This window comes from Pituophis catenifer, unplaced genomic scaffold, assembly GCF_029215685.1.
Source record: "Pituophis catenifer annectens isolate HBS135680 unplaced genomic scaffold, rPitCat1.0.hap2 SCAF_16, whole genome shotgun sequence".
In the NCBI taxonomy this organism is placed as follows: domain Eukaryota; kingdom Metazoa; phylum Chordata; class Lepidosauria; order Squamata; family Colubridae; genus Pituophis; species Pituophis catenifer.
Window position 1 is genome coordinate 18,621,176 of NW_027256896.1, and position 24,919 is coordinate 18,646,094.

The 24,919-nt window shown below is 46.7% G+C and overlaps 1 protein-coding gene across 1 annotated transcript; it reads left to right on the forward strand.

Moving 5' to 3' along the window:
* Window positions 1-1,137: 1,137 nt before the first annotated feature.
* MMD2 (monocyte to macrophage differentiation associated 2) lies at window positions 1,138-20,697 on the forward strand. Its single transcript, XM_070955086.1, is given in 8 exon segments — window positions 1,138-1,756; window positions 13,086-13,167; window positions 14,456-14,595; window positions 14,597-14,614; window positions 15,811-15,885; window positions 17,296-17,397; window positions 19,125-19,194; window positions 20,494-20,697. Coding segments are annotated over 8 exon segments (879 nt in total). The 5' UTR covers window positions 1,138-1,568.
* The last annotated feature ends 4,222 nt before the right edge of the window (window positions 20,698-24,919 follow it).

Below are 24,919 nucleotides of genomic sequence, written 5' to 3' on the forward strand. Positions count from 1 at the left end.
AGCACTGTGAAGCGGTATATAAGTCTAAGTGTGATTGCTTCTTTCCTTCCTTTCCTTTCTTTCTCTCCCTCCCTTTTCTCCTTCCTTCCTTCCTCACCTACCTACCTACCTCTTGTCCTTCCTTCCTTCCTTCCTTCCTTCCTTCCTTCCTTCCTTCTTTCCTTCCTTCCTTCCTTCCTTCCTTCCTTCCTTCCTTCCTTCCTTCCTTCCCTTAACTTCCTTTACTTAACAGCTGCCGGGATTGGCTTAACAACCATGGCTCAAAAGGTCATAACAAATGCATCATGGGTCACTTAACCTGTGCTATTCTGTGACAGTTTCCCAGCCAGTCTAGCAATTGCTATTCCATGACAGTTTCCCAGCCAGTTTCCCAGCCAGTCTAGCAATTACTATTCCATGACAGTTTCCCAGCCAGTCTAGCAATTGCTATTCCGTGACAGTTTCCCAGCCAGTCTCGCAATCCCTCACTCCCTCCTCCACACAGCGGAAGGGAGGGAGGAAGGATGGATGGAAGGAAGGAAAAGAGGGAGAGAGGAAGAGACAACCCAGAGATGGTGGCCTCCAGCGCTGATGGCACCCAACCAACAGAAGTTCATAAGCCCCCTCCCCAGACCCCGCAACCCCACCCCCACGCTCTGCCCCATGGCACAGTGCCTCCAGACTAACAACGGGGGTCAGGCTGCCCTTCCTAGTAAGAAGCCAATCCCTCAAAACATAGCAGAAGCCCACTTCAGAGTTATATATATATGGCTATATATATATATATATATTTCACAGAAAAGGAACCAACTTCTCACGATGAAAAGAACGGAGAAGGCAAATCATTTCCCTTCCCCTCCTTTCCTCCCTCCCTCTCCCCCCACCCCACCCCCCAAAATCTCCCTTTTATCTCCCCGCGGACTGAATTTGTATTTGGAAATCTGCTATTTGATCCGCGGGAGCGAGCGAGGCGGTATTTATAGCTTTGGCTCAAGCAGGCTTACTCAACAGGCGTTCGGGCGAGACCTCTCCGACGACTTTAGGGGCTGGGGGGATTTTTTTTGTTTGTTTGTTCTCTCTCCCTCCCTCCCCCCTCCCACCCAGCACCGACCCCCTTGGTCTTTCTCTTCCTCTCTCTCTCCTTCCCACCCACCCCATTTCCCCCCCTTAGCTATGGTGTCCATCAAATCCGCTCCACTCAAACTCCCTCGCCCCTTCCTCTTCCTCGCCTCCCTTGCTCTCTTTAAGGCTGGGAGTTGCAGACCCTGCCTCTGACACAGACCCCCCACCCCGCCCCCATTTCCCCCTGCCCACCCAGCCGCTTCCCAGTCCTCTCTCCTCCTCCTCCTCCTCCTTTCCATGCAACAGGGACTTCCTTTCTTGTCCTCTTTAGCCCTCCATTCCTATTCCTTCTCTGGGGTGGGTGGGTGGGTGGGCGAGGGGAGAATGCCCCTCCCTGCCCACCGGGCCAATTAACACCCCTTCCCTTCCCACTCACCCTCCCCCCCTCCTCCTCCGCCCCGGGCGTCTGATTTTCCCCAGCCGGTCCCACCAAGTCCATTCAATCATTCCGCGGCTGGGAGGCGGCGATGGGCGATGGGCGGCTTAAGGGAGACCCCGCTGGGCGCGGAGACCCTGCACTTTCGACCCGGGTGCCGGGGGGGTCTGTGAGGGACCCCCCTCCCGCCCTTTGGCCCCCCCGAAGCTGCGAAGCTGATGGAAATCTCACCATGTTTATCTCCAGGCTGCTGGATTTTCAGAAGACACGCTACGCCAGGTGAGTAAAAGTTCTTGGGGAGGGGGCGCAGGAGGAGGAGGAGGAGGAGGAGGAGGCGAGGAGGGGAGACTCCCTCCCCTCTTTTCCCTTAAGTTGCCTTTTTTTGTGAGTTTTACTGGCGCCGGGTTTCTTGGCTTAAAGGCAGGGCGTTTTTATTTTATTTTATTTTAGTTTGACAGCAAGGGTGGGCTTCCTTGGGGAGGCACAATCTTGGTTTCTCCTCCCCACCCCCACCCCGATCAAGGAAATGGGCCCATCAGAATAAATCCTGCAGGACTTTCGAGGACCTCAACAAGAGAAGGAAAGCAATCCTATAGGATGAAGATGAAGAGGAGTCGGGGAAACAGCCCGCTTGTGTAAGGGCTCTGAAATGATGCTCTTTTATAAAAAAAAAAAAAAAAAAAAAAAAAAGGAAACTTAATTGTGGAAGGGATTCGGTTGCTAAGGAATTCATTCCGTTTTCTTAGCAACCACAAAAAACAGGTTTGCTAATGAGGGGTCCTTTTGATATTTTATTTTATTTTCTTCTCCTTTTACTTCCCAATCCAACCTAGAACCCTAAGATCCCTTGGAGGTCTCCCATTCCAAGCTAACCAGGTGTGATCCTATCCTATCCTATCCCATCCCACACTACCCTACCCTACCCTGCATTCTATTCTATTCTATTCTATTCTATTCTATTCTATTCTATTCTATTCTATTCTATTCTATTCTATTCTATTCTTTATTGGTTCGATTTATATGCCGCCCTTCTCCGGAGACTCAGGGCAGCTTACAATGCGTTAAGCAATAGCCTTCATACTTTTGTATATACCTGCTTGGTAGGGCTTTCGCCCCCCCCAAGCAGTGTTCTTTTTTAATACAAAGTCAGCTTATTGCCCCCCCCAAACCAGGTCCTCATTTTACCTACCTCGAAAGGATGGAAGGCTGAGTCAACCTTGAGCCTGGTGAGATTCGAACTTGCAGTAATTGCAGGCAGCTGGTGTTACTTAACAGCACTTTAGTCTGCTGCGACACCAAGGCTCCTATTCTATTCTATTCTATTCTATTCTATTCTATTCTATTCTATTCTATTCTATTCTATTCTATTCTATTCTATTCTATTCTATTCTATTCTTCCATTCCATTCCATTCCATTCTACATCTTATCCTACCCTATTCTATTCTTTTTTTTTTTATTTGATTTATATGCCGCCCTTCTCCGAAGACTCAGGGCGGCTTACAATGTGCTCAGCAATAGCCTTCATCCTTTTGTATATTTATACAAAGTCAGCTTATTGCCCCCACAACTGGGTCCTCAATTTACCTACCTTAGAAAGGATGGAAGGCTGAGTCAACCTTGAGCCTTGGCGAGATTCGAACCCTGCAGTAATTGCAGGCAGCTGGTCTTAATAACCAGCTTAATAACAGGGTGCCTTAAACCCCTGTACTACCAAGGCTCTGCATCCCATCCCATCCCATCCCATCTCATCCCATCCCATCCTAGGGTGAAACTATGAACTAAAGGTTGGAAGGATTGCAGCCTTACCTGTTGGATGGCGGCTGCAGGGTTAGAATGGAGCTGAGAAGATGGCTCTGATGATCTTCCTGTTCAGGTGAAACTGGAGCATCTGGGAGGGGCTTGAGGCCCACCCCTCCCCCACAACGCAGGACCCGAAGGAAAGGCATCTGGAGACGATCACTTCTGGTGCTTCTATTAGCAGCCTGCTATTTCCCCCCCCTCCGTCCCGTCCTGGATCATCCCTTCTGATCTGCTTCTTGAAAGCAGAAAGGGAATTCCAGGAATGCTCAGATCACCAAGTATGTTTCCCAGGAATTGTAAACTTAGATGTCACAAACGGAGAATCAACTTTGCGGAATTTGGAGGGTGGAAGGTGGAATGTATTTTGTGTGCGTGTGACTGCTTGTCTGGGTCATATCAGATTTTTTTTATCCCATCACTCCTTTTCTCCATGCCTGGAGAAAAAGCATCGCATTGATAGAAATGTCCGGGGGCATTGATGCAAAAGATTTCTCACTCGTTTGTGAACTGGCAGTTTTTTTTTGTTTTTGTTTTTAAAGCAAACTTTTTCGAGGAGTTTTATGCAGGCTGCAGATGCCAAAAATGGACACTGGGATAGAAAATGGATAGAAGAAACATTTGGGGGAGAGAGAGAGAGAGAGAGAGAGCGATCCTAAACTTCAGGATCCAACACAGGCAAAATGTTATAACTGGGGACTTCACATCACTTGTGGTTTCTCCTTGGGGGGTGGGGGGAGAAAATTTGTAGCCTCTCTGACCCAATATTGCTAATATATTTTGAGTCTCCCTGGTGAGCTTGGAAATGTGAAATATTCATGATCAAGGATGCTTGGCATAAAAGTCAGGATTGTATAAATAAAACCTGCTCAGATTATTTGGCTGTTCAAACACCAACCTGAACTAAACATTTCAGAAAGCGGAACCTTCCTAAGGATCAATTCCAACTTTTCACAAACACCCTTTAAACCTGTGCCGATTTAACTGCTAAAGCTGGTTTGATCAACCTCCGTACCCAAATCCTGGGGGACCACCCCATGCCCCCTTTCCTAGCTTGTGGGTCCCAAGAACTGCCCAACAAGCAGGTAACTAGGTTACCTGTCACCAGTGGTGAAATTCAATTTTTTTAATTACCGGTTCTGTGGGCGTGGCTTGGTGGGCGTGGTGTGTTTTGGTGGGCGTGGCAGGGGAAGGATACTGCAAAATCACCATTCCCTCCCCACTCCAGGGGAAGGATACTGCGAAATCTCCATTTGATGAGAAGTGAAACGTCTTCCATAGAAATGAAGAAATCTTTAATTGCCTTCTAAGAGACAGCAATAAGTTGTTAGGTTGATTATCTTGGTGGGGAGGAAGTTTATTTCCCTAAAACCGTTCTCTTCTTTCTTTCTTTCTTTCTTTCTTTCTTTCTTTCTTTCTTTCTTTCTTTCTTTCCTTCCTTCCTTCCTTCCTTCCTTCCTTCCTTCCTTCCTTCCTTCCTTCTTTCTTTCTTTCTCTTTCTTTTTCTTTCTTTCTCTTTCTTTTCTTTCTTTCTTTCTCTTTCTCCTTTTTGATTCTTTTCTTTTTTAAATGAGTGGTTTGAATTTCTCCCTAGAAATCTCCATAGAAATGAAAAAATCTTTAATTGCCTTCTAAGAGACAGCAATAAGTTGTTAGGTTGATTATCTTGGTGGGGAGGAAGTTTATTTCCCTAAAACTGTTCTCTTCTTTCTTTCTTTCTTTCTTTCTTTCTTTCTTTCTTTTTCTTTCTTTCTTTCCTTCCTTCCTTCCTTCCTTCCTTCCTTCCTTCCTTCCTTCCTTCCTTTCTTTCTCTTTCTTTTTCTCTTTTTCTCTTTCTTTCTTTTTCTTTCTTTCTCTTTCTTTCTTTCTTTCCTTTCTTTCTCTTTCTACCTTTCTTTCTCTTTTTCCTTTTTGACTCTTTTCTTTTTTAAATGAGTGGTTTGAATTTCTTTGCAATACGGTTGCCTTGCCTTCCTGCCCATCCTTACTTTTGATTCTGAATCTCTCTGCAAATCATTTGCAAAACGTTTCCATGGGGATCAGAAGTACAGGGGAAGGGGGAGAGAGAGGTGGTGGTGGGGAAACTAAACTTTTCCTCCACACAGTGATTAGAATACTTTGAAGTTAGGAAGAGAACCCAGCCGCTCCCCCCCTGCCCTTTTTAAAAAATGAGCCAGAAAGAAGCAGGGCCTTTTGTGAAATAGAAAATGCCTTTTTCTTTTTTTTAAATAGGGATGATTTTCTTTTGAAACAAAGATGGGGAGACAGGAAAGAAAAAAAAACCCAGAAGTAATTAGGGATTTAAAAACCCAGCATTTTCCCATCCAAAATCTTAAAAAGATCCAGGGATTTTTTGAAATTCTCTCTCTCTCTCTTTGCTTTATTTTCATCTCTTCCCTCTCTGTAAATATTAAAGTAAAGGTAAAGGTTCCCCTCGCACCTTTGTGCTAGTCGTTCCCGACTCTAGGGGGCGGTGCTCATCTCCGTTTCAAAGCCGAAGAGCCAGCGCTGTCCGAAGACGTCTCTGTGGTCATGTGGCCGGCATGACTCAATGCCAAAGGCGCACGGAACGCTGTTCCCTTCCCACCAAAGGTGGTTCCTATTTTTCTACTTGCATTTTTTACCTGCTTTCGAACTGCTAGGTTGGCAGGAGCTGGGACGAGGAACGGGAACAAGGGGAACCTTTACCTTTGCCTGTAAATAAAACCTTTATCTAAATGCAACGGATACAGCATCTTTCTCTTCTCGAGGCGGCTCATGTATTAATTTTTAAAATCGATCTTTATCAGAAAGAAAGAAACCTCTCCTTATTCCATGCCCCGTTCCTTCAGTTTGGAGAACGGGCTATCCATTAGTGTCATCGATTGGGGAAAAAAAGTGTGGATCATCAAAACAAGCGTTCCCTCAACTCTTATTTATTTATTTATTTATTTATTTATTTATTTATTTATTTATTTATTTATTTATTTATTTATTTAATTTAATGGTTCGATTTATATGCTGCCCTTCTCCGGAGACTCAGGGCGGCTTACAATGTGTTAAGCAATAGCCTTCATACTTTTGTATATACCTGCTTAGTAGGGCTTTCGCCCCCCCCCCCCCCCAAAAGCGGTGTTCTTTTTTATACAAAGTCAGCTTATTGCCCCCACAATCCGGGTCCTCATTTTACCTACCTCGGAAGGATGGAAGGCTGAGTCAACCTTGAGCCTGGTGAGATTGGAACCTGCAGTAATTGCAGGCAGCTGGTGCTAGTTAACAGCGCTTTAGTCTGCTGCGCCACCAAGGCTCTTGTTAGGTTTGGCTTCCCCTTCTATTACTCATCGGCAACCTTAAACACTCAAAGAGCCATTTGGATCCGTTTCCCACAGAAAAGAAAACACCGGGAGCCACAAAACCCTTTGGACATCTAAAATGAAGATAACACGGCATATATCTTTTTTAACCTTTATGCTATGTATAAAAAAAACGATAGCGCGTTGCATTTATGAAATCAGTGACCTGCTAGAGAGAAAGCCACATTTTTATTTCTCCATGCAACAAAAACATTTTGAACTCCGAAAAAGAAAAATTCAATAAATCACGTGCCGGCGGGTGTCGCACATTGGCGGTTGTGACTCATATTTTGAGTGACAGGGAGCCGCAGCAGAGGGATGAAAGAGCCACATGTGGCTCCAGAGCTGCAGGTTGCAGACCTCTGCCCTAGAAGAAGACACATTCCAGCCTTCCATGGAAATGCCTTCATCCTTCAGCACCATCCAATGAACAGCTTCTACACGCCAGGTGAGCAAACCTTCTCCCTTACTTCTCCGGCATCCAAGGGACATTTTCTGCAGACTGGGTGAACAAACCTATCTCCAAAAAAAATCCTCTGAATCTGCATTCAAAAAGGATCCAAGAATCCAGAGCTCCATATGGGTATCGGGAAGCTAGGACTCGCGTCTTCTGACAGCAAGACATCTGGTTGTTCCAAAACAAGGTACAGCACATGGTGAAATGTGGGCGCTATTGGCAAAGTTGTCCTACCAGCTGGTAGAACTAGGATTCTTCCAGGATTAATTTTTATTGGAAGCCCATCCTCCTGCGCCGATCGAAAATCCATACCTCATCGAGATCTTCAGGAAGGGTCCATGTAGAAATAGTAATGGCACGTAGACTTATATACCGCTAATACAGCTCTCTCTAAGCGGTTTACGGAGTCAGCCTCTTGCCCCCAACAATCTGGGTCCTTGTTTTACCCACCTCGGAAGGATGGAAGGCTGAGTCAACCTTGAGCCTGGTGAGATTCCAACTGCCAAATTGCAGGCAGCCGGCAGTCAGCAGAAGGAGCCTGCAGTACTGCATTCTGACCACTGCGCCACCATGGTCCCTCTCTCCCTCCCTCCCTCCCTCCCTCCCTTCCTTCCTTCCTTGCCATGGTGACACAGTGGTTGGGATGCAGCATTACAGGCTGACTCTGCCCACAGCCAGGAGTTCGATCCTGACTGGCTCAAGGTTGACTCAGCCTTCCATCCTTCCGAGGTGGGTCAAATGAGGACCCAGATAGTTGGGGGGCAAGAGGCTGACTCTGTAAACTGCTTAGAGAGGGCTGTGAAGCACTGTGAAGCGGTATATAAGTCTAAGTGTGATTGCTTCTTTCCTTCCTTTCCTTTCTTTCTCTCCTTCCCTTTTCTCCTTCCCTCCTTCCTCACCTACCTCCCTACCTCTTGCCCTTCCTTCCTTCCTTCCTTCCTTCCTTCCTTCCTTCCCCATGGTGGCACAGTGGTTATAATGCAGCGCTGCAGGCTAACTCTGCCCACTGCCAGGAGTTCGATCCTGACCGGCTCAAGGTTGACTCAGCCTTCCATCCTTCTGAGGTTGGTTAAAATGAGGACCCAGATTGTTGGGGGCGAGAGGCTGACTCTGTAAACCGCTTAGAGAGGGCTGCATTAGTGGTATATAAGTCTTAAGTGCCATTACTATTGCTTAGCTGCTTTGACTAGCTTCACATTTCACTCTAAACCACCACGGGGGGCGGCCTTGGCTGAGAGAGAGCGAGTCCCAGGACTCAGTTGACAAACAATGGTTTCAAATCATGGTTTAGCGCCTGGCCTGCCGAAATGCTCAAAAGTCTTAAGCAGATGTCTACACGGGCTCTTTTTTTCCCTCAATCCCGGAGATCCTACCGACGACGACGACGTAAGCCAGCTTCTCAGGCAGAGTCGGGGTGCCTTGCCAAGGGACCGTATGTTCCCGGATGAATTTCAATGTTCAGAAAAAGGAAAACTGGCCAGCTTTTCTGCCTGGCATTCAAGTAAGAAGGCCTTTCTTTCTGACTCACAGCGAACAATGGACGAGAAAGCGGAAGAGAAAGTGAGCGACGGGGGGGGGGGGTTTAAGCTCCCTTTTCATGGCCTGAGACAAACAGGCCTTTGTTTGAGTTTTTTTTGTGTGCTTTTTTCCAGAAAACGGAGGGCGCAAGGCTCTCGTCTTGCCATCTCTCCGTGACCAGCACTCCACGGGGTTGTGAGAAACCCCAAAAATGAGTTGCGAATCCCAGGGAGATTTGGGCCAACGTGACGTAATTGCGATGCTCGAGGATGGGGATGGGGATAGGGTGGGTGGGTGGGTGAGGGCGTTATCTTTGCAACGGGGGGGGGGGGGGAAAGGCTTCAGTTGTTACTGAGTTGGCAGGGAGGATGTAAATCCCATTATGGGATCCTAGAGTCTAATAATAATAATAATAATAATAATAATAATAATAATAATAATAATAATAATATAATAATAATAATAATAATAATTTTATTTCTATACCGCCCTTCTCCCGAAGGACTCAGGGCGGTGTACAGCCAATTTAAAAACACAAGACACAACAATAATTAAAAATTAAAATAATTAAATAGATTTGGCCGATTTAAAACCCCAAAAATTAAAATACCCCAATTTAAAATTATTATATTGACAGCCCTGCTTAGAAGCTGAAGGGAGCCGAGTCCAATTAGGACGGGGTTTGCTTGCTTCGGAAGCGATCTGATGCATTTTGTTCAAGTGGTGGAATTCATTTTTTTTTTTTTTACTACCGGTTCCGTGGGCGTGGCTTGGTGGGCGTGGCAGGGGAAGGATACTGCAAAATTCCCATTCCCTCCCCACTCCTGGGGGAAGGATATGGCAAAATCTCCATTCCCACCTCACTCCTGGGAGAAGGATACTGCAAAATCCCCATTCCCTCCCCACTCCTGGGAGAAGGATACTGCAAAATCCCCATTCCCTCCCCACTCCTGGGAGAAAGATACTGCAAAATCTCCATTCCCACCCCACTCATGGGGGAAGGATACTGCAAAATTCCCACCCCACTCCTGGGGGAAGGATATTACAAAATCTCCATTCCCTCCCCACTCCAGGGAGGATATTGCAAAATCCCCATTCCCACTCCACTCTTGAGGGAAGGATACTGCAAAATCCCCATTCCACCCCCACTCCTGGGGGAAGGATATTGCAAAATCTCCATTCCCTCCCCACTCCTGGGGGAAGGATACTGCAAAATCTTCATTCCCTCCCCACTCCACGGAGGATATTGCAAAATCCCCATTCCCACTCCACTCTTGAGGGAAGGATACTGCAAAATCCCCATTCCACCCCACTCCTGGGGGAAGGATATTGCAAAATCTCCATTCCCTCCCCACTCCTGGGGGAAGGATACTGCAAAATCTCCATTCCCACCCCACTCTGGGACCAGCCAGAGGTGATATTTGCCGGTTCTCGGAACTACTCAAAATTTCCACTACCGGTTCTCTTGAACCTGTCAGAACCTGCTGGATTTCACCCCTGATTTTGTTCCTTGTAAGCATCCTTGAAAACTTTGGTTCTACCTGAAGGAGAAGGTGGATGTTTCATGGAGACGCAACCTGACCTCATCTGTTGGAGAAATGTTGGGTTTCAAGTTAAGACGGTTGTTCCAGGTTGCCCTTGGCTGAGCCTGTCGTACCGACGTGGCCACCACAATTTCTAAACTTTGGTACCGACAGAAGAAAATATTTGTAGCTCAATGGTGGAATCCTTGAGGCTCTCTTGTTTTCTTGCAAACATTTCACTACCCAACTAGATAACGTCATTAGTGCTAGAAGGAAGAGGAGCTTCTGGAAAGGAGGAGGAGGAGGAAAGAGAGAGAGAAGGAGGAAGAGAACTGTGGGATCCTTGGTGTTCTCGGAGCTTGGTTGCATTTTTGGAGACGTTTCATGACCCAACTGTCAGCATTCAAATGCTGCCATAAAGAGACAGAGAAGAGGTTTGACCTCTCACCTAGTTATTTTCTCTGTAGATAATGTCTCCGAGGAGATGGGATGGGAGGGGGACATTCCTGGGGTTGGAGGCTGGAGCTGGGAAGATTGATTTGGAAGATGGCCAGTAAGAAGATGTGAATTGGGGAACGGAAAGGGAAGGATTTGGGGGTCAAAGGCTTAGTATCGGCTGCGATGAGTCGGGGCCAGATCTGTCGTACTCAATAAATGGAATAAATGGTGCAATTTATTTGAGATGATATCGAAACCTGACACCAACTAGGTGTCATCATCCCTGCAAACCCTACTCCCTTCTAGCACTGATGGTATTACCTAGTTGGGTCATGAAACATCTGCAGGAAACCACAAAGCTCAGAAAGGACCAAGGGCCCTCATAAACCATGATTCCTAGTTCAGTGCGTTGTGTGCATCGAGCTCACCAAGCTTAGTGCAGACCCCACGGTTAAAGGCAACACAACTTAGCAAGGTGTGTCACCCAAAACCAGCTGTCCTAGGAGGTAAGACTTGAGATGGGGGAGACGGAAAGAGGGGTTTGAAAGGAGGAGAAGGACCTCTTTCTCCTTTACTTGCTATTTTGGGGACGCAAGGTGGCATTATCCCAGTTCTGTCCAGGATAACACTGGGCTCACCTGCCTTTCCCCCCCCCCACCTTCGAGACTAAAACTGAAAATTATCCCTGTATCTGTTTCTCTGGAAACTATGACGTCCTTCTGCAGCTCCGAGGGCAGGACCTGCAGGAAAGGCTCCCTCCCCACCTCCCCACCCCAAAGAGGCGAAAAGACACCGGAATTGAGGGGAGGGAGGGCGGGGTGGTTGCCTGGCAACCCCTCCCGAGGAATAAGGCTGCCTTGTGTGCAAAGAGGCTGGCGAAGAATCGAAAACCAAGCTCAAATCCAGCCCAACGTCTCTTTGTTAATTGGGATGGAGATGTCGGTTTTTTTTAAAAAAAATAAAAATAAAAATCAATGGGTACTTTTAGTTTCACTGGGGCGTAAATTCATCGGCTCTTTCTGCCTCTTGGAGGGAGAATTCCATGGGAAAAGTTTCTAGGCCTGCTGGGGGGATTTTTCAAGACCCTCCAAGTAGAGACGAATTCATCCGTCCTTTAAAAAGAGAGAAAGGAATATCCCTCGCCTGTTAAAACGGATGGTTGGCATTACCCCAACGCGCAGGCAAAGATATCGCTGCTTTGAAGGAAGCTTCCCATCGTCCTGGACGTGGCATGGATGCTAAGGATCAGGGTGGGGAGGGTGTGTGTAGTTGTGTGTGTGTGTGTGTGTGGAGTTGTGGTATCCCTGCAAAATGTCCCAAAGGTGCTTTACCGAGAGGCAACTCGACTTTCAAACTCCTCAAGGAGAGAAGCAACTTAGAACTTAGGAGAAATTTTCCGACAGTGAGAACAATTCATCAGTGGAACAAGTTGCCTCCAGAAGTTGTGAATGCTCCAACACTGGAGGTTTTTAAGAAGATGTTGGATAACCATTTGTCTGAAGTGGTGGAGGGTTTCCTGCCTAAGCAGGGGGTTGGGCTAGAAGACCTCCAAGGTCCCTTCCAACTCTGTTATTCTATTCTATTCTATTCTATTCTATTCTATTCTATTCTATTCTATTCTATTCTATTCTATTCTATTCTATTCCTATTCCTATTCCTATTCCTATTCCTATTCCATTCCATCTTCTCTTCTCTTCTCTTCTCTTCTCTTCTCTTCTCTTCTCTTCTCTTCTCTTCTCTTCTCTTCTCTTCCATTTCATTCCATTCCATTCCATTCCATTCCATTCCATTCCATTCCATTTTCTCTTCTCTTCTCTTCTCTTCTCTTCTCTTCTCTTCTCTTCTCTTCTCTTCTCTTCTCTTCTCTTCTCTTCCGTTCCATTCCATTCCATTCCATTCCATTCCATTTTATTCTATTTCGCATTCTATTCTATTCTTATTTTTTTCTTCTTGAAAGATGTTTCGCTTCTCATCCGAGAAGCTTCTTCAGCTTTGACTTGGATAGTGGGGAATGGAAGGATTTATACTCCTTGCAGACAGAGCTGGTCATTTGCATCCTTTTAGAGAGTCGTTGAGGCCACTTAGAGGTTTATCTGCAGCAATTCCAAAAAGGGTCCACACCCATTCGCATCCCACTCAGGTGACCCTGAGGACACAGATAAACCTCCAAGTGGCCTGAATGACTCTCTAAAAAGGATGTAAATGACCAGCTCTGTCTGCAAGGAGTATAAATCCTTCCATTCCCCACCATCCATTCAGAGCTGAAGAAGCTTCTCGGATGAGAAGCGAAATGTCCTCAAAGAAAAAAAAAAAAGAAGAAGAAAGTCCAGTTGCCTCTTGAATAAGCACCTTTGGGACAACCAGGACCTGGAGGACTGAGAATCTCCATAGACATATCCCTTGCAAAATGAAATTATTATATTAATTTTTGAAGCCTGCCCTGTGTTTAAAGCATTGCCAAAAAGTTCTGGTCAGTAGGTCTTCTTCTGTTGCAGATGGCAGGTAGCTGATGGGCTCTCCTTGCTTCTGTCTCTCATTCAAGGTTTATGAATCACAGGGTCCCACCCAACCGACGGTACCAGCCCACGGAGTATGAACACGCAGCGAACTGTGCCACCCATGCGGTAAGTTCTCCAGGGTCTTCTCCAGGGAGCATTCTGATGTTCTGCCCCAGCTCCGGATTCCCGAGGATATTGACACACACCAACGGTCCTTATCAAATTTATTAAGTAGCAAGAATAAACCAAAGTCCGGCAAAGGTTGGCAACCAGCCCAGAAAACAAGATACGATAAGACTTTTCCAAAAATGCTCTGATGATAATTACAAGTTGTTTCCAGCAAGAAACTTACTAACGGCATGCGACTTAAATAGGCTAAGGGAGTGGCCAATTATCCTCAAGCCTTACTCTCGAGGATACCTTCTCCTCCTGAGTAGCCACTCCTGCCTTTTGGCAGCCCTGCGTGCCCGAGCATTGAGGAGAGGCTCCTCCACTTTGCTCTCTCCACTTGAAGGAGCCTCTGGAGGTTCTGAAGGCCCAGGCTGAGTCTCTGCCTCTGGCACCACATCCTCTTCAGCCTCCTTGCTGTCCGACGCGAGCGCCGGCTGCGCCAGCTGCTGGCGCAACACCACACCAGCTTCCTCGTCGTCAGGATCAGCCACGATGCGCGCAGGCCGCTGGCGGGCCACAACATCTGGTGGGATGGTAGGATGGATCCTTGTTGCTCTCTGAGCTTGCTGGTTTTCTTGCAGACATTTTCTGACCCAACTATGTAATGTCATCAGTGCTAGAAGGGAGTGGGGTTTGCAGAATTAAGAAGGGGGAGAGGAAGAGGAGAACTGAGGGGTCCTTGGTGCTTTCTGAAGTTGGCTGTTTTCTTGCAGGCGTTTCATGACCTAACTAGGGAACATCATCAGCGCTAGAAGGGAGTTGGGTTTGTTCTCTGTCTCCCTTCTAGCGCTGATAATGTTACCTAGTTGGGTCATGAAACGTCTCCAAGAAAACAAACAAGCTTAGAGAGCACCAAGGACCTCCCAACCATCCTCCTCCTCCTCCTCCTCCTCCTCCTCCTCCTCCTCCTCCTCCTCCTCCTCCTCCTCCTCCTCCTCCTCCTCCTCCTCCTCTCCACAAACCCACTGCCTTCTAGCACTGATAATGTTACCTAATTGGGTCATGAAACGTCTCCAAGAAAACAAACAAGCTCAGAGAGCACCAAGAACCCCTCAGTTCAACCCCAAGCTACAAATATTCTCCTTTGTAAGAACAAGACATTGGGTGTCCAGGGTCCTTATGAGCTGTCCAGTGCCCAAGCCCAGATGTCCCGACGCGCCCGAATCCATGACGTCCATTTCCTCCAGCCGCCTCCTCAGAACTTTCCACCTCTCTTCTACTTTCTTTTCCATTTCTCTTCCAGTTCTGGATTGTCCCAAGCATCCTTGGTAGTTCAGTTCTCTACATCCTCTCGGACAATCAGTGGGAAGCCATTTCTGCTTGGATCTACGGCTTCGGCTTGTCGGGACTCTTCATTGTCTCCACCACGTTCCACACCATCTCCTGAAGAAACGCACTTAAGGTAATTCTCCTTCGACCATCCGGAGGAAGCGAGGAAAACTTGATCGTCCGAGGAAGCCAATCAGATGCTTGATCCACCCAGTGTCAGGTTTCGAGGTCGTCTCAAATAAATTGCATTTCAAACAAAGTCTTTGATGAAAAACTCCCATTTATTAAGCACGGCATTCTAATTCCGACTCCATCGTAGCCAACACTGACTTCCTGACCCAAAACCCTCCCTTTCCTTTCCCCACTCCCCTGCACTCATTGGCCATCTTCCAAGTCACTCTACCCCTAATCTACTGCTCCAGCTCAAAGGAATTTCCCCCCTCCCATCCCATCTCCTAGGGGATATTATCTCCAGGGAAAATAAGTAGGTGAAAAGTCAAACGTCCCTTTCCAGATGCCTCCGCTTCTCCTTCTTATGTCAGCACTAGAGTAAATGCAGCTTGAAGTGCTGACACCCGGTTTAGACCGATCTCCTTTACACCCTGAGGAATTGGGAAGGGTCTGTTCTGAGCTTCTGACCTCCTCCAAACCTCACCACCAAAGAAGCTGAAACGCAACAAACCCCAGGGGTGATATTCGCAAATGTGAGCGCGTGGCAGGGGTGCTATTCAGCAGGTTCTGACAGGTTCTGGAGAACCGGTAGTGGAAATTTTGAGTAGTTGGAAGAACCGGCAAATACCACCTCTGGCTGGCCCCAGGAGTGGGGAGAGAATGGAGATTTTGCAGTATCCTTCCCCAGGAGTGGGTGGGAATGGGGATTTGTAGTATCCTTCCCCCAGGAGTGGGGTGGGAATGGAGATTTTGCAGTATCCTTCCCCCAGGAGTGGGGAGGGAATGGAGATTTTGCAGTATCCTTCTCCCAGGAGTGGGGTGGGAATGGAGATTTTGCAGTATCCTTTTCCCCAGGAATGGGCTGGGAATGGAGATTTTGCCATATTCTTCCCCCAGGAGTGGGGAGGGAATGGAGATTTTGGAGTATCCTTCCTCTGCCATGCCCACCAAGCCACGCCCACAGAACCGGTAGTAAATAGATTTGAATTCCACCACTGGCACCCAGCCTCAGAAACATGCCTAAATAGGATAGCATAGAGCCAGGGTGGGTAACCGGGGCCACTTGCAATTTCTGCTACCGGTTCGGGCGAACCAGTACGAACCGGCTGAATACCACCTCTGACAAACCCCCGTTTTCTCCCTATGCGCATTTCGCAGGACCGTGGAGCACTGCCTGCACATGTTCGACAGGATGGTGATTTACTTCTTCATTGCAGCTTCCTACGCTCCATGGTGAGTTCTCACAAACCTCCTGTGGCTCTTGGCTTCTTAGCAGGACCACGGTCAAACGGCTATTTGTTCCTCTGAATCCGAGATCTCCAATCATGGCCCCTTTAAGATTTGTGGAGAAGTCCACAACTCATAGCAACTTATTATAGCATAGTCGGCTGAGGAGTTCTGGAAGTTTAAATCTGCAAGGATTCACGTGGCCAAGGTTGGAAATTCCCTGATGTAAATGGCTCTCTGGGTCTGAGTGCCTCTGTGTGAGAGAAGGAGGGAGGGAGGAAGTGACGGAGAGGGAAAGGGGAGAGAGAGGGGGAGAGAGGGAGAGGAAAAGGGAGGGAGAAGAGGGAGTGGGAAAGGGAGAGAGGGAGGGAGGGGGAGAGGGAAAGGGGAGAGGGAGCAGAAGAGGGAGAGGGAAAGGGGAGAGAGAGGAGGAGAGGGAAAGGGGAGAGGGAGAGGGAAAGGAGAGGGAGGGGAAGAGGGAGAGGGAAAGAGGGAGGGAGGAAGTGAGGGAGAGGGAGCAGAAGAGGGAAAGGGGAGGGAGGAAGTGAGGGAGAGGGAAAGGGGAGAGAGGGAAAGTGGGAGAGGGAAAGGGAGGGAGAAGATGGAGAGGGAAAAGGGGAGTGAGGGAGAGGGAAAGGGGAGAGAGGGAGAGTGGGAGAGTCAAAGGGAGGGAGGAGAAGAAGGAGAGGGAAAGGGGAGGGAGGAAGTGAGGGAGAGGGAAAGGGGAGAGAGGGAGGGAGAGGGGTTGAGAGAGAGGGAGAGGGAAAAGAGAGGGAGGGGAAGAAGGAGAGGGAAAGAGGGAGGGAGGAAGTGAGGGAGAGGGAAAGGGGAGAGAGGGAAGGAGAGGGGGAGAGGGAAAGGGGAGAGAGGGAGAGTCAAAGGGAGGGAGGAGAAGAAGAGGGAAAGGGGGAGGGAGGAAGTGAGGGAGAGGGAAAAGGGAGAGAGGGAGAGTCAAAGGGAGGGAGGAGAAGAGGGAGAGGGAAAGGGGGGATGGAAGTGAGGGAGAGGGAAAGGGGGGGAGGGAGGGCGGAGAAGAGGGAGAGGGAGGGGGAGGAAGAAGGTGAGGGAGAGGGACAAGGGGAGAGAGAGGGAGATGGAGGGAGGGAGAAGATGAAGAAGAGGGAGAGAGGGGGGGAAATCTAGTTTTGCCACGTCTTCCTAGTCTTTCAAGTAGTAGAGGTGGAATCATCTAAAGCCCACCGGCTGGTGACAAGACTTGGGTACCATCAAATCTAGATTTAACAGGCTTATGGTGCGATTGGGGGGGGGCAAGGTGGCTGTTGAATCCCAAATGCCACCCAGGGCTGTGACAAACTGTCCCTTGTGCAATTGCACATCTGGGTGGCCTCACCTGCCTCGCTAGCCGGCCGGCGGCGTCTTCTCCCCGTGACTTGCTGTCCCTTGTTGTGCCGCCAGGCTCAACCTGCGGGAGCTGGGTCCTTGGGCCTCCCACATGCGCTGGATCATCTGGATCATGGCCTCGGGTGGGACCCTCTACGTCTTCTTCTTCCACGAACGGTGAGAGGAGCGGAGAGTTTGACCGAACCGTGGGAATCCTTGGAGGGAAAAATTCATGCTTTGGCTTGGAAAGTGGGAGCTCCGGCTTTCATGCGTCCATACCGCCCTCTTGTGGATATGAAAGATATCGCAGGCAACAGCTTTCTTTTTTTTTCTTTTTTTTAAATTTATTTATTTATAACACAACACAATATAACAAACACAAAACACATAACATAGGTTCCCTTTTTTACAACTGTTGCGTAACGGTAATCTTTCTAATATTTACATTTCCCCCCCCCCCCATTCCCCTTGTACTATTTATACCCTTCTTGTCCCATTATCCCTTATTTACACTATAATTCCTATCGCTCATAATATTGATTTTATACTTTTTTTTTCTTTTAATTTGATTTATATGCCGCCCTTCTCCGGAGACTCAGGGCGGCTTACAATGCGCTAAGCAATAGCCTTCATCCTTTTGTATATTTTATACAAAGTCAGTTTATTGCCGCCACAAACTGGGTCCTCAATTTACCTACCTTAGAAAGGATGGAAGGCTGAGTCAACCTTGAGCCTTGGCGAGATTCGAACCCTGTAGTAATTGCAGGCAGCTGGTCTTAATAACCAGCTTAATAACAGGGTGCCTTAGACCACTGTACTACCAAGGCTCTTTTTATGCGTTGCCCTAGAAACACTTTACGTTTACGATTTCTCCCCTTTCGTTATTATTCACCATTTCGAATCTCCAGCCAGTTATACCATTTGTTCCGCGTTGCATAGTATTCCGTATCTTCTTTTTCTTTCATTTCTTTTGTTTTAATGCTTTCTTTTTTGCTTGCTTGTTTTGTTTTGAATCCCTTATCGTGGTTTGTTTATTGAACAAAGTTAGGAACGGGGTTGGGATAACTCATGGGCCCAGGCTGTCCAGACAAAAAACAGAGTTTTCTCAAATAGCCGCACCTCGACTCAGTCTTATTTTCTTTGGGGCTCGAAAATAAGCAATAGGGCTTATTTTCAGGGTAGAGCTTATTTTCAGGGAAACACAGTATGTAGCTGCACGCATCCACCCCACTTAAGGAGCAGTGTATCTTCTTACAGGGTAGTCCTCGACTTATGACCGGTTGCTTAGGGACTATTCAAAGTTATATCGGACACCCCCTCCTTCCGCAACTGCTACTTACAACCCGGGTTTGAGGTTCCCGTGGCTGCCCCTCTCCCACAGTCGTAAAATTGGGTTGGTCGCCTGGGAATCCACTTTACGACCGTCGCGACTCAAGACTGTAATTGCCGGGGGCTCAATTCCAGTCATAAATTAGGAGTGGTGCGGTGACCTAGAGGTGGAGCTCGCGCCTCATAATCAGGAGTTCGATCCTAGGTAGAGGCAGATATTTCTCTTTCTGGGCACAATGAGAATATATCTGCCGAACAAAACTCCGCACTGGTGAAAGGGAGGGCATCCGGCCAGAGTAAACACTCTGCTAGCTCCATTCAGCAGCCCAGACTCCACCTCTCAAGGGATTATGAGGTTGTTAAATGATGATGAATTCCAATTAATGGATACTACCTGTATTCCCAACATCTGTGGATTTAGAAACTTGGTTAGATGGCTTCCTGAGTGAGGGGAGCCCAGACAAACTGGGATTAATTCAGCAAATGGGGGAAGGGGGGAAGCCGATCGTGGCTTAGCTTGAGTTGCAAACCATATCAAGGTTTTTGAAACTCAGGTTGGCTTTTTTGATCTCCAGGTACAAGCTGGTGGAGCTGCTTTGTTATCTGATAATGGGGTTTTTCCCTGCTTTGGTCATTCTCTCCATGGTAAGTGACCCAAATGGAAATGTAGAACGTGACAATCGCCACGCAGGTAGTCCTCGACTTACAACAGTCGGTTTAGTGGCCGTCCCAAGTTACAACGGCGGTGAAAAAAATGTGACTTATGACGGTTTTTCACAGTTGCAATCGGTCAGTGTGTGCACAGTGTGACTGCTAGTTTGAGGCAACCCAGGAGCAAAATACAGTACACAGAGGTTTTTCAAACTATGGTTTATCTTTGTGATAAGTTTTATATATATACATACACGTGCTAAGCAAAGCCAGGCAATCAATCAATCAATCAATCTTCAACTATAACAGAAAGCCCACATGGAAAAAATACACGGAGAACTACAATGGAGATAGAACATGAGAGAGAGAGAGAGAGAGAGAGAGAGAGAGAGATGTCCTCACATGGCCACCCCTATATAGACAGCCTCTTAAAAGTGATAACCCTGCTGACTCATTCTCATTGCATCATCCTGGTTTACAGCCTTACAGCAGCTGGTCAGCTATTAAATCATCAATACCTTAACATGACCTTTGCAGCATCCCCACAGTCACGTGATCAACCTTCGTAACGCTTGGCACCTGGTTCGTATTTATGATGGTTGCGGGGTTCCCCCGTGGACCCGCCAAGTCCACGGGGGAAGCTGGATTTGCTTAACAACCGGGGTTACTAACTTATCAACTGCAGTGACTCCCTTAACAACTGCAGGCAAGAAAGGTCGTAAAATGGGGGCAAAACTTACTTAGCAAATGTCTCACTTAACAACAACAACAAAAATGGGGGGGGCTCCATTGTAGTCATAAATTGAGGATTACCTGTAGCAGGGTCTCCTCCTGAACGAATCAGGAATTTACAGGTAACCCTGTAGGCTTACAACCATTCATTCAGTGGCCGTCTGAAGTTACAACGGCACTGAAAAATTGATTTATGACCAATTGCTACCCTTGCCGCATCCTTGTGGTCCTGTGATCAAAATTCAGGTTCTTATGACAGTTGTAGCATTCCCCCCAGGACATGTGATCCCCATATCTGACCTTCCCATCTGGCTTCCGACAAGCCAACTCAATGGGAAGCCAGATTTGCTGAAGAACCCTAGGACCTACTGAAGAACCGCGGTGATTCGTTTAACAACGCTGGCCCAAAAAGATCATAAAAAGGGTCCTTGCTTAGCGATGGACATTTGGGGCTCCGTTGTAGTCGTAAGTCGAGGACTACCTGCCCTTGACTTTCACAGATTCTGGGTCTCCTTCTACCAGTCCACTGACTCTCTCCTCTGCTTATCCTGGTTATTGCAGCCCAACACGGAAGGTCTGGTGGAGCTGATGGCTGGTGGCATCTTCTACTGCTTCGGTACCGTCTTCTTCAAGAGCGATGGACGCATCCCCTTCGCCCATGCCATCTGGCATCTCTTTGTGGCGTTCGGAGCTGGGACTCATTACTATGCTATTTGGAGATACCTCTATCAGCCTGATGCTCTTGAACCTCACATCTCCAGGTAGTTGCCTTAAGGACTCCAAGTCACAGGTTCAAAGGGAGGAGATCCTTCCTTCCTTCTTTGGTATCTTCTGGAAGGTTGGTCCTACTCCTCCGTGTTCTTCAGGATCTCCAAGGTGAGATAGTGGCTTTTAGACTGGACTCCTTGCCCAGGCTCCAAACTTTGAAGATGAAACTACAAAAGAATGGTGGCAACGCGTAATATTATTCTTGGATGAAAGTTCTGACATGAAAGGAACAATGGATGGGTCTTAGTGAAAAGGACAGTTAGGAAGTAACCACTGGAAACATCTGCTACAACTCGAGAACCCAGGAAGTCAACCGAGAAGCAAGAAACATCTCAAGAGGTTGGTCAGAGAGACTTTTAAGGGTCCATGGGTTCCATGGTTGTGTTTCCATTCTCTCTCCTACCCCAAAAATAAGTCCTCTGCTGGCCTTCTATTCTACCTCTTATGATGCAGTTAGTTGACCCTCTCTCTAAGTCATTCCAAGCAGATTGTAGAGGTCGAATTGTCATGGCTTTGCTGTCTGACGTAACCTTCCGTGAGGTCAAGATCTCTTGATGATTAAATGGGAGGTAATCATGTTAGATATCCGTGTAACTTTAAAATATTGGCATCCAATGCTCCTTCAGGATGAGATGGTGGAAGGGACTACCTTCCTTCAGACTATGGAATGGACCATGTTCCTTCAGGATGAAATAGTGGAAGGGACCATCTTCCTTCAGAATGAGATGGTGGAATGGACCATGTTCCTTCAGGATGATGGAAGGAACCATGTTCCTTCAGGATGAGATGGTGGAAGGGACTACCTTCCTTCAGACTATGGAATGGACCATGTTCCTTCAGGATGATGGAAGGGACCATGTTTCTTCAGGATGATGGAAGGGACCATCTTCCTTCAGGATAAGTTAGTAGATGAGACCATGTTGCTTTATGTCCTCTTTCCCCCATTTCCCTCTGTGTAAAACTTCCTCACAAATCCCAACTAGCAGTGTCAGCATTGAGTAGGCTCTGGATTTCTCTCTCTGTCGATATTTACTAGCTGGAGAAGGCAAAAACCAGTCAACCAACCCTCCCAATATTCTGCAACAGTCCAGGGTATGACCCACTTTAGGATTCTGACTACCTCATGATGCTTCATGGATCAAGTAGATCTTTGGTATGGTCACAAGCTTAAGAGTTCTCAGAGGCCGTTAGTCCTTTTTTAAAGCCTGCTTAGTATAATTTTGGCTCCTTAAGAGTGATTACTCATACCTGAATCACGGGCAGTTATGATTTAAGTCTTCTCCCCCAAGGAGAATACGAGTGAGTTTAAAAACTGGGTTGATCAAGGGGTTTCCAACCTTGAGAAATTTAAGACCTGTGGACTTCAACTTCCAGAATTTTAAGACTTGTGGACTTCAATTCCCAGAATTTTTTGGCTGGCTGAGGAATTCTAGGAGTTGAAGTCCACAAGTCTTAAAGTTGCCAAGGTTGGACACTCATGATTGATAGCTTTCCCATTCACGAGAAGACTAAGGTGTCTCTCTCCATCATGTCAAGTTGACTTCTGGAGACCTCCTGTGGTTTTCTTGACCGCCTGATGGAAGTAATTTGCACCATCCTCTTCCAGTATAAGTTTTTCAGTTTCCACTCTATCCTTCAGCACTGGGATTCTCCATCGGAATCTCATCCAAGTCTTAACCAGGCCCGACCCTGCTTAGCTTCCCAGCTTCAAGGACGCCAGCCTTGCTGCGAATTCCGTTATGGACCCTTCAACCAAATCAGCTTGGATTCCTTGAAATCTCTCTTTGTGGCTAATTCTGACTTGATTTTTCTGTTTTGTGACCGTTTTGTACTCTTATCATCAGGGGAACGAAAAGGGTGACACCGATCGCCCGAGCGTTTTGTACTAACTTTTCATGACTTTGTAACTTTAAAAGAATGTCGGTGAATTTTTGAAGAAGTTCTGCATTTTAAACCACTTGTCTCTTATTTAAACATAAGTATTTTATATTTAACACAGTATTATTTAAAACCGGTGGTAATAAAAACCACGTTAGCGAAGAGGGATTTCTTGTGGAATAAGGTTTAAATAATAATAATAATAAATAATAACTTCTTTGGGTCTGTATTTATTGTTACTGAAAATGGGAAAAATTTTAATGTGTTTTTTTTAAAGGGGGGGGGAAGCCATTACGCATATGCTGACGACTGGATGGGGAATTCTGGGAATTGAAATCCACAGGTCTTAAACTTGCCAAGATCTGTGTTAGATCTTCCTTTGCTTATATTCTTTCCTTAAAAAAAAAAACCCTGTTCACCAACAACAAAAATATCCAGTTCATTCTCTATCTCCACTAAAGGAACCACATTATATATATATAAAAAAACTGCTACTGCAATTAATTTAACTCAAATCACAGCTCAATCTCAAGTCGGTTTGCTCTAGAATTTAGCCTAACAGCCCCATTTAACTCTTTTTCTGCATTGGTTTATGCATTTTTGTGCTAAAAACCATCTCTGATATACAGGTAGTCCTCGATTTACGACCGCAACTGAGCCCAGAATTTCTGTCGCTAAGTGAAACATTTAAGTTAGTAACAGGGTTGTAAAGTGAATCCGGCTTCCGCGTGGACTTTGCTCATCGGAAGATCGCAAAAGGAGATCACGGGACACTGCGACCATCAAAAATACGAGTCAGTGGCTGAGCGTCCCGAATCCCTTGAACATAGGGATGCCCTAAGCGTGAAAATTAGTTGTCACTTTTTTTCCCAATGTTATTTTAACACTGGACGGCCACTAAACAATAGCAATAGCACTTAGACGTATATACCGCTTCACAGTTCTTTATAGCTCTCTCTAAGAGCTATAAGTGTCTTAGAGTGTAATTGCAGCATCAGCCTATTGTCCCCAACAATCTGGGTCCTCATTTTACCCACCTTGGAAAGATGGAAGGTTGAGTCAACCTTGAGCCTGGTGAGATTCGAACTGCCAAATTGCAGGCAGCTGGCAGGCAGCAGAAGTAGCTGCAATACTGTATTCTAACCACTGCACCACCAAGGAAGGAAGGAAGGAAGGAAGGAAGGAAGGAAGGAAGGAAGGAAGGAAGGAAGGAAGGAAGGAAGGAAGGAAGGAAGGAAGGAAGGAAGGAAGGAAGTAATAATAGCAATAGTAATAGCAATAGTAATAAGACTTATATACCACTTCATAGTGCATTACAGCCCTCTAAGCGGTTTTACAGAGTCAGCCTCTTGCCCCCAACAATCTCGGTCCTCGTTTTACTCACCTCAGAAGAACAGAAGGCTGAGTCAACCTTAAACCTGGTGAGATTCGAACTGCCAAATTGCAGGCAGCCAGCAGTCAGCAGAAGGAGCCTGCACTACTGCACTCTAACCTCTGCGCCACCAGGACTCTTAAAACAAACCATTGTAAGTTGAGGACTGCCTGTACTTTCCGGTGGTTTTTATTTTTTTATTTTTTATTTTTAAAAAATTATATATTGCAACTCATCTGGAGTTTTATTTTGCAGTAGCAGCAGCAAATAATAATAATAATAATAATAATTGCAGAGAGAAGAATGCAAAGGGGAATTTTGCTTCAGTTTAAGTATGGATTCAACCCTTATCAGCAAAAGCAAAGGGTGACATCACCAGACTGGAATAGTTGCCGGGTGGAATCGTTGTGGTATGTCAGAAGGATGACACACAACATGCCATTGAGTGTTTTATTGCCGCTTGCTGGAGAGGAAGGTCTAAATTTCGGCTTTTTCTCCTCCTTTAAAAGTTTCAATTCCCTTTCCAAACAACCCCAAAAATGAGATCAGGTCAGAAAAAATCTTGATCCCTGTCTAATCCACCCCTACGAAAGACTCAAATTCCCACCAGCTGGAGAAAAGTGGAGCAAAGAAAAATTCAAAAGGAAGAGCCTGTAGTACAGTGGACTAAAGCACTGTTATTAACATCAGCTGCTTGCAATTACTGCAAGTTCGAATTTCACCAGGCTCAAGGTTGACTCAGCCTTCCATCCTTTCTAAGGTAGGTGAAATGAGGACCCAGATTGTGGGGGCAATAAGCTGACTTTGTATAAAATATACAAAAGGATGAAGGCTATTGCTTAACGCATTGTAAGCCGCCCTGAGTCTCCGGAGAAGGGCGGCATATAAATTAAAGCAAAAAACAAAAAGTCTCTAGGAAGAGTCCAGATATGAAAAACGTCAGGGGAAGGATACTGTAAAATCTCCATT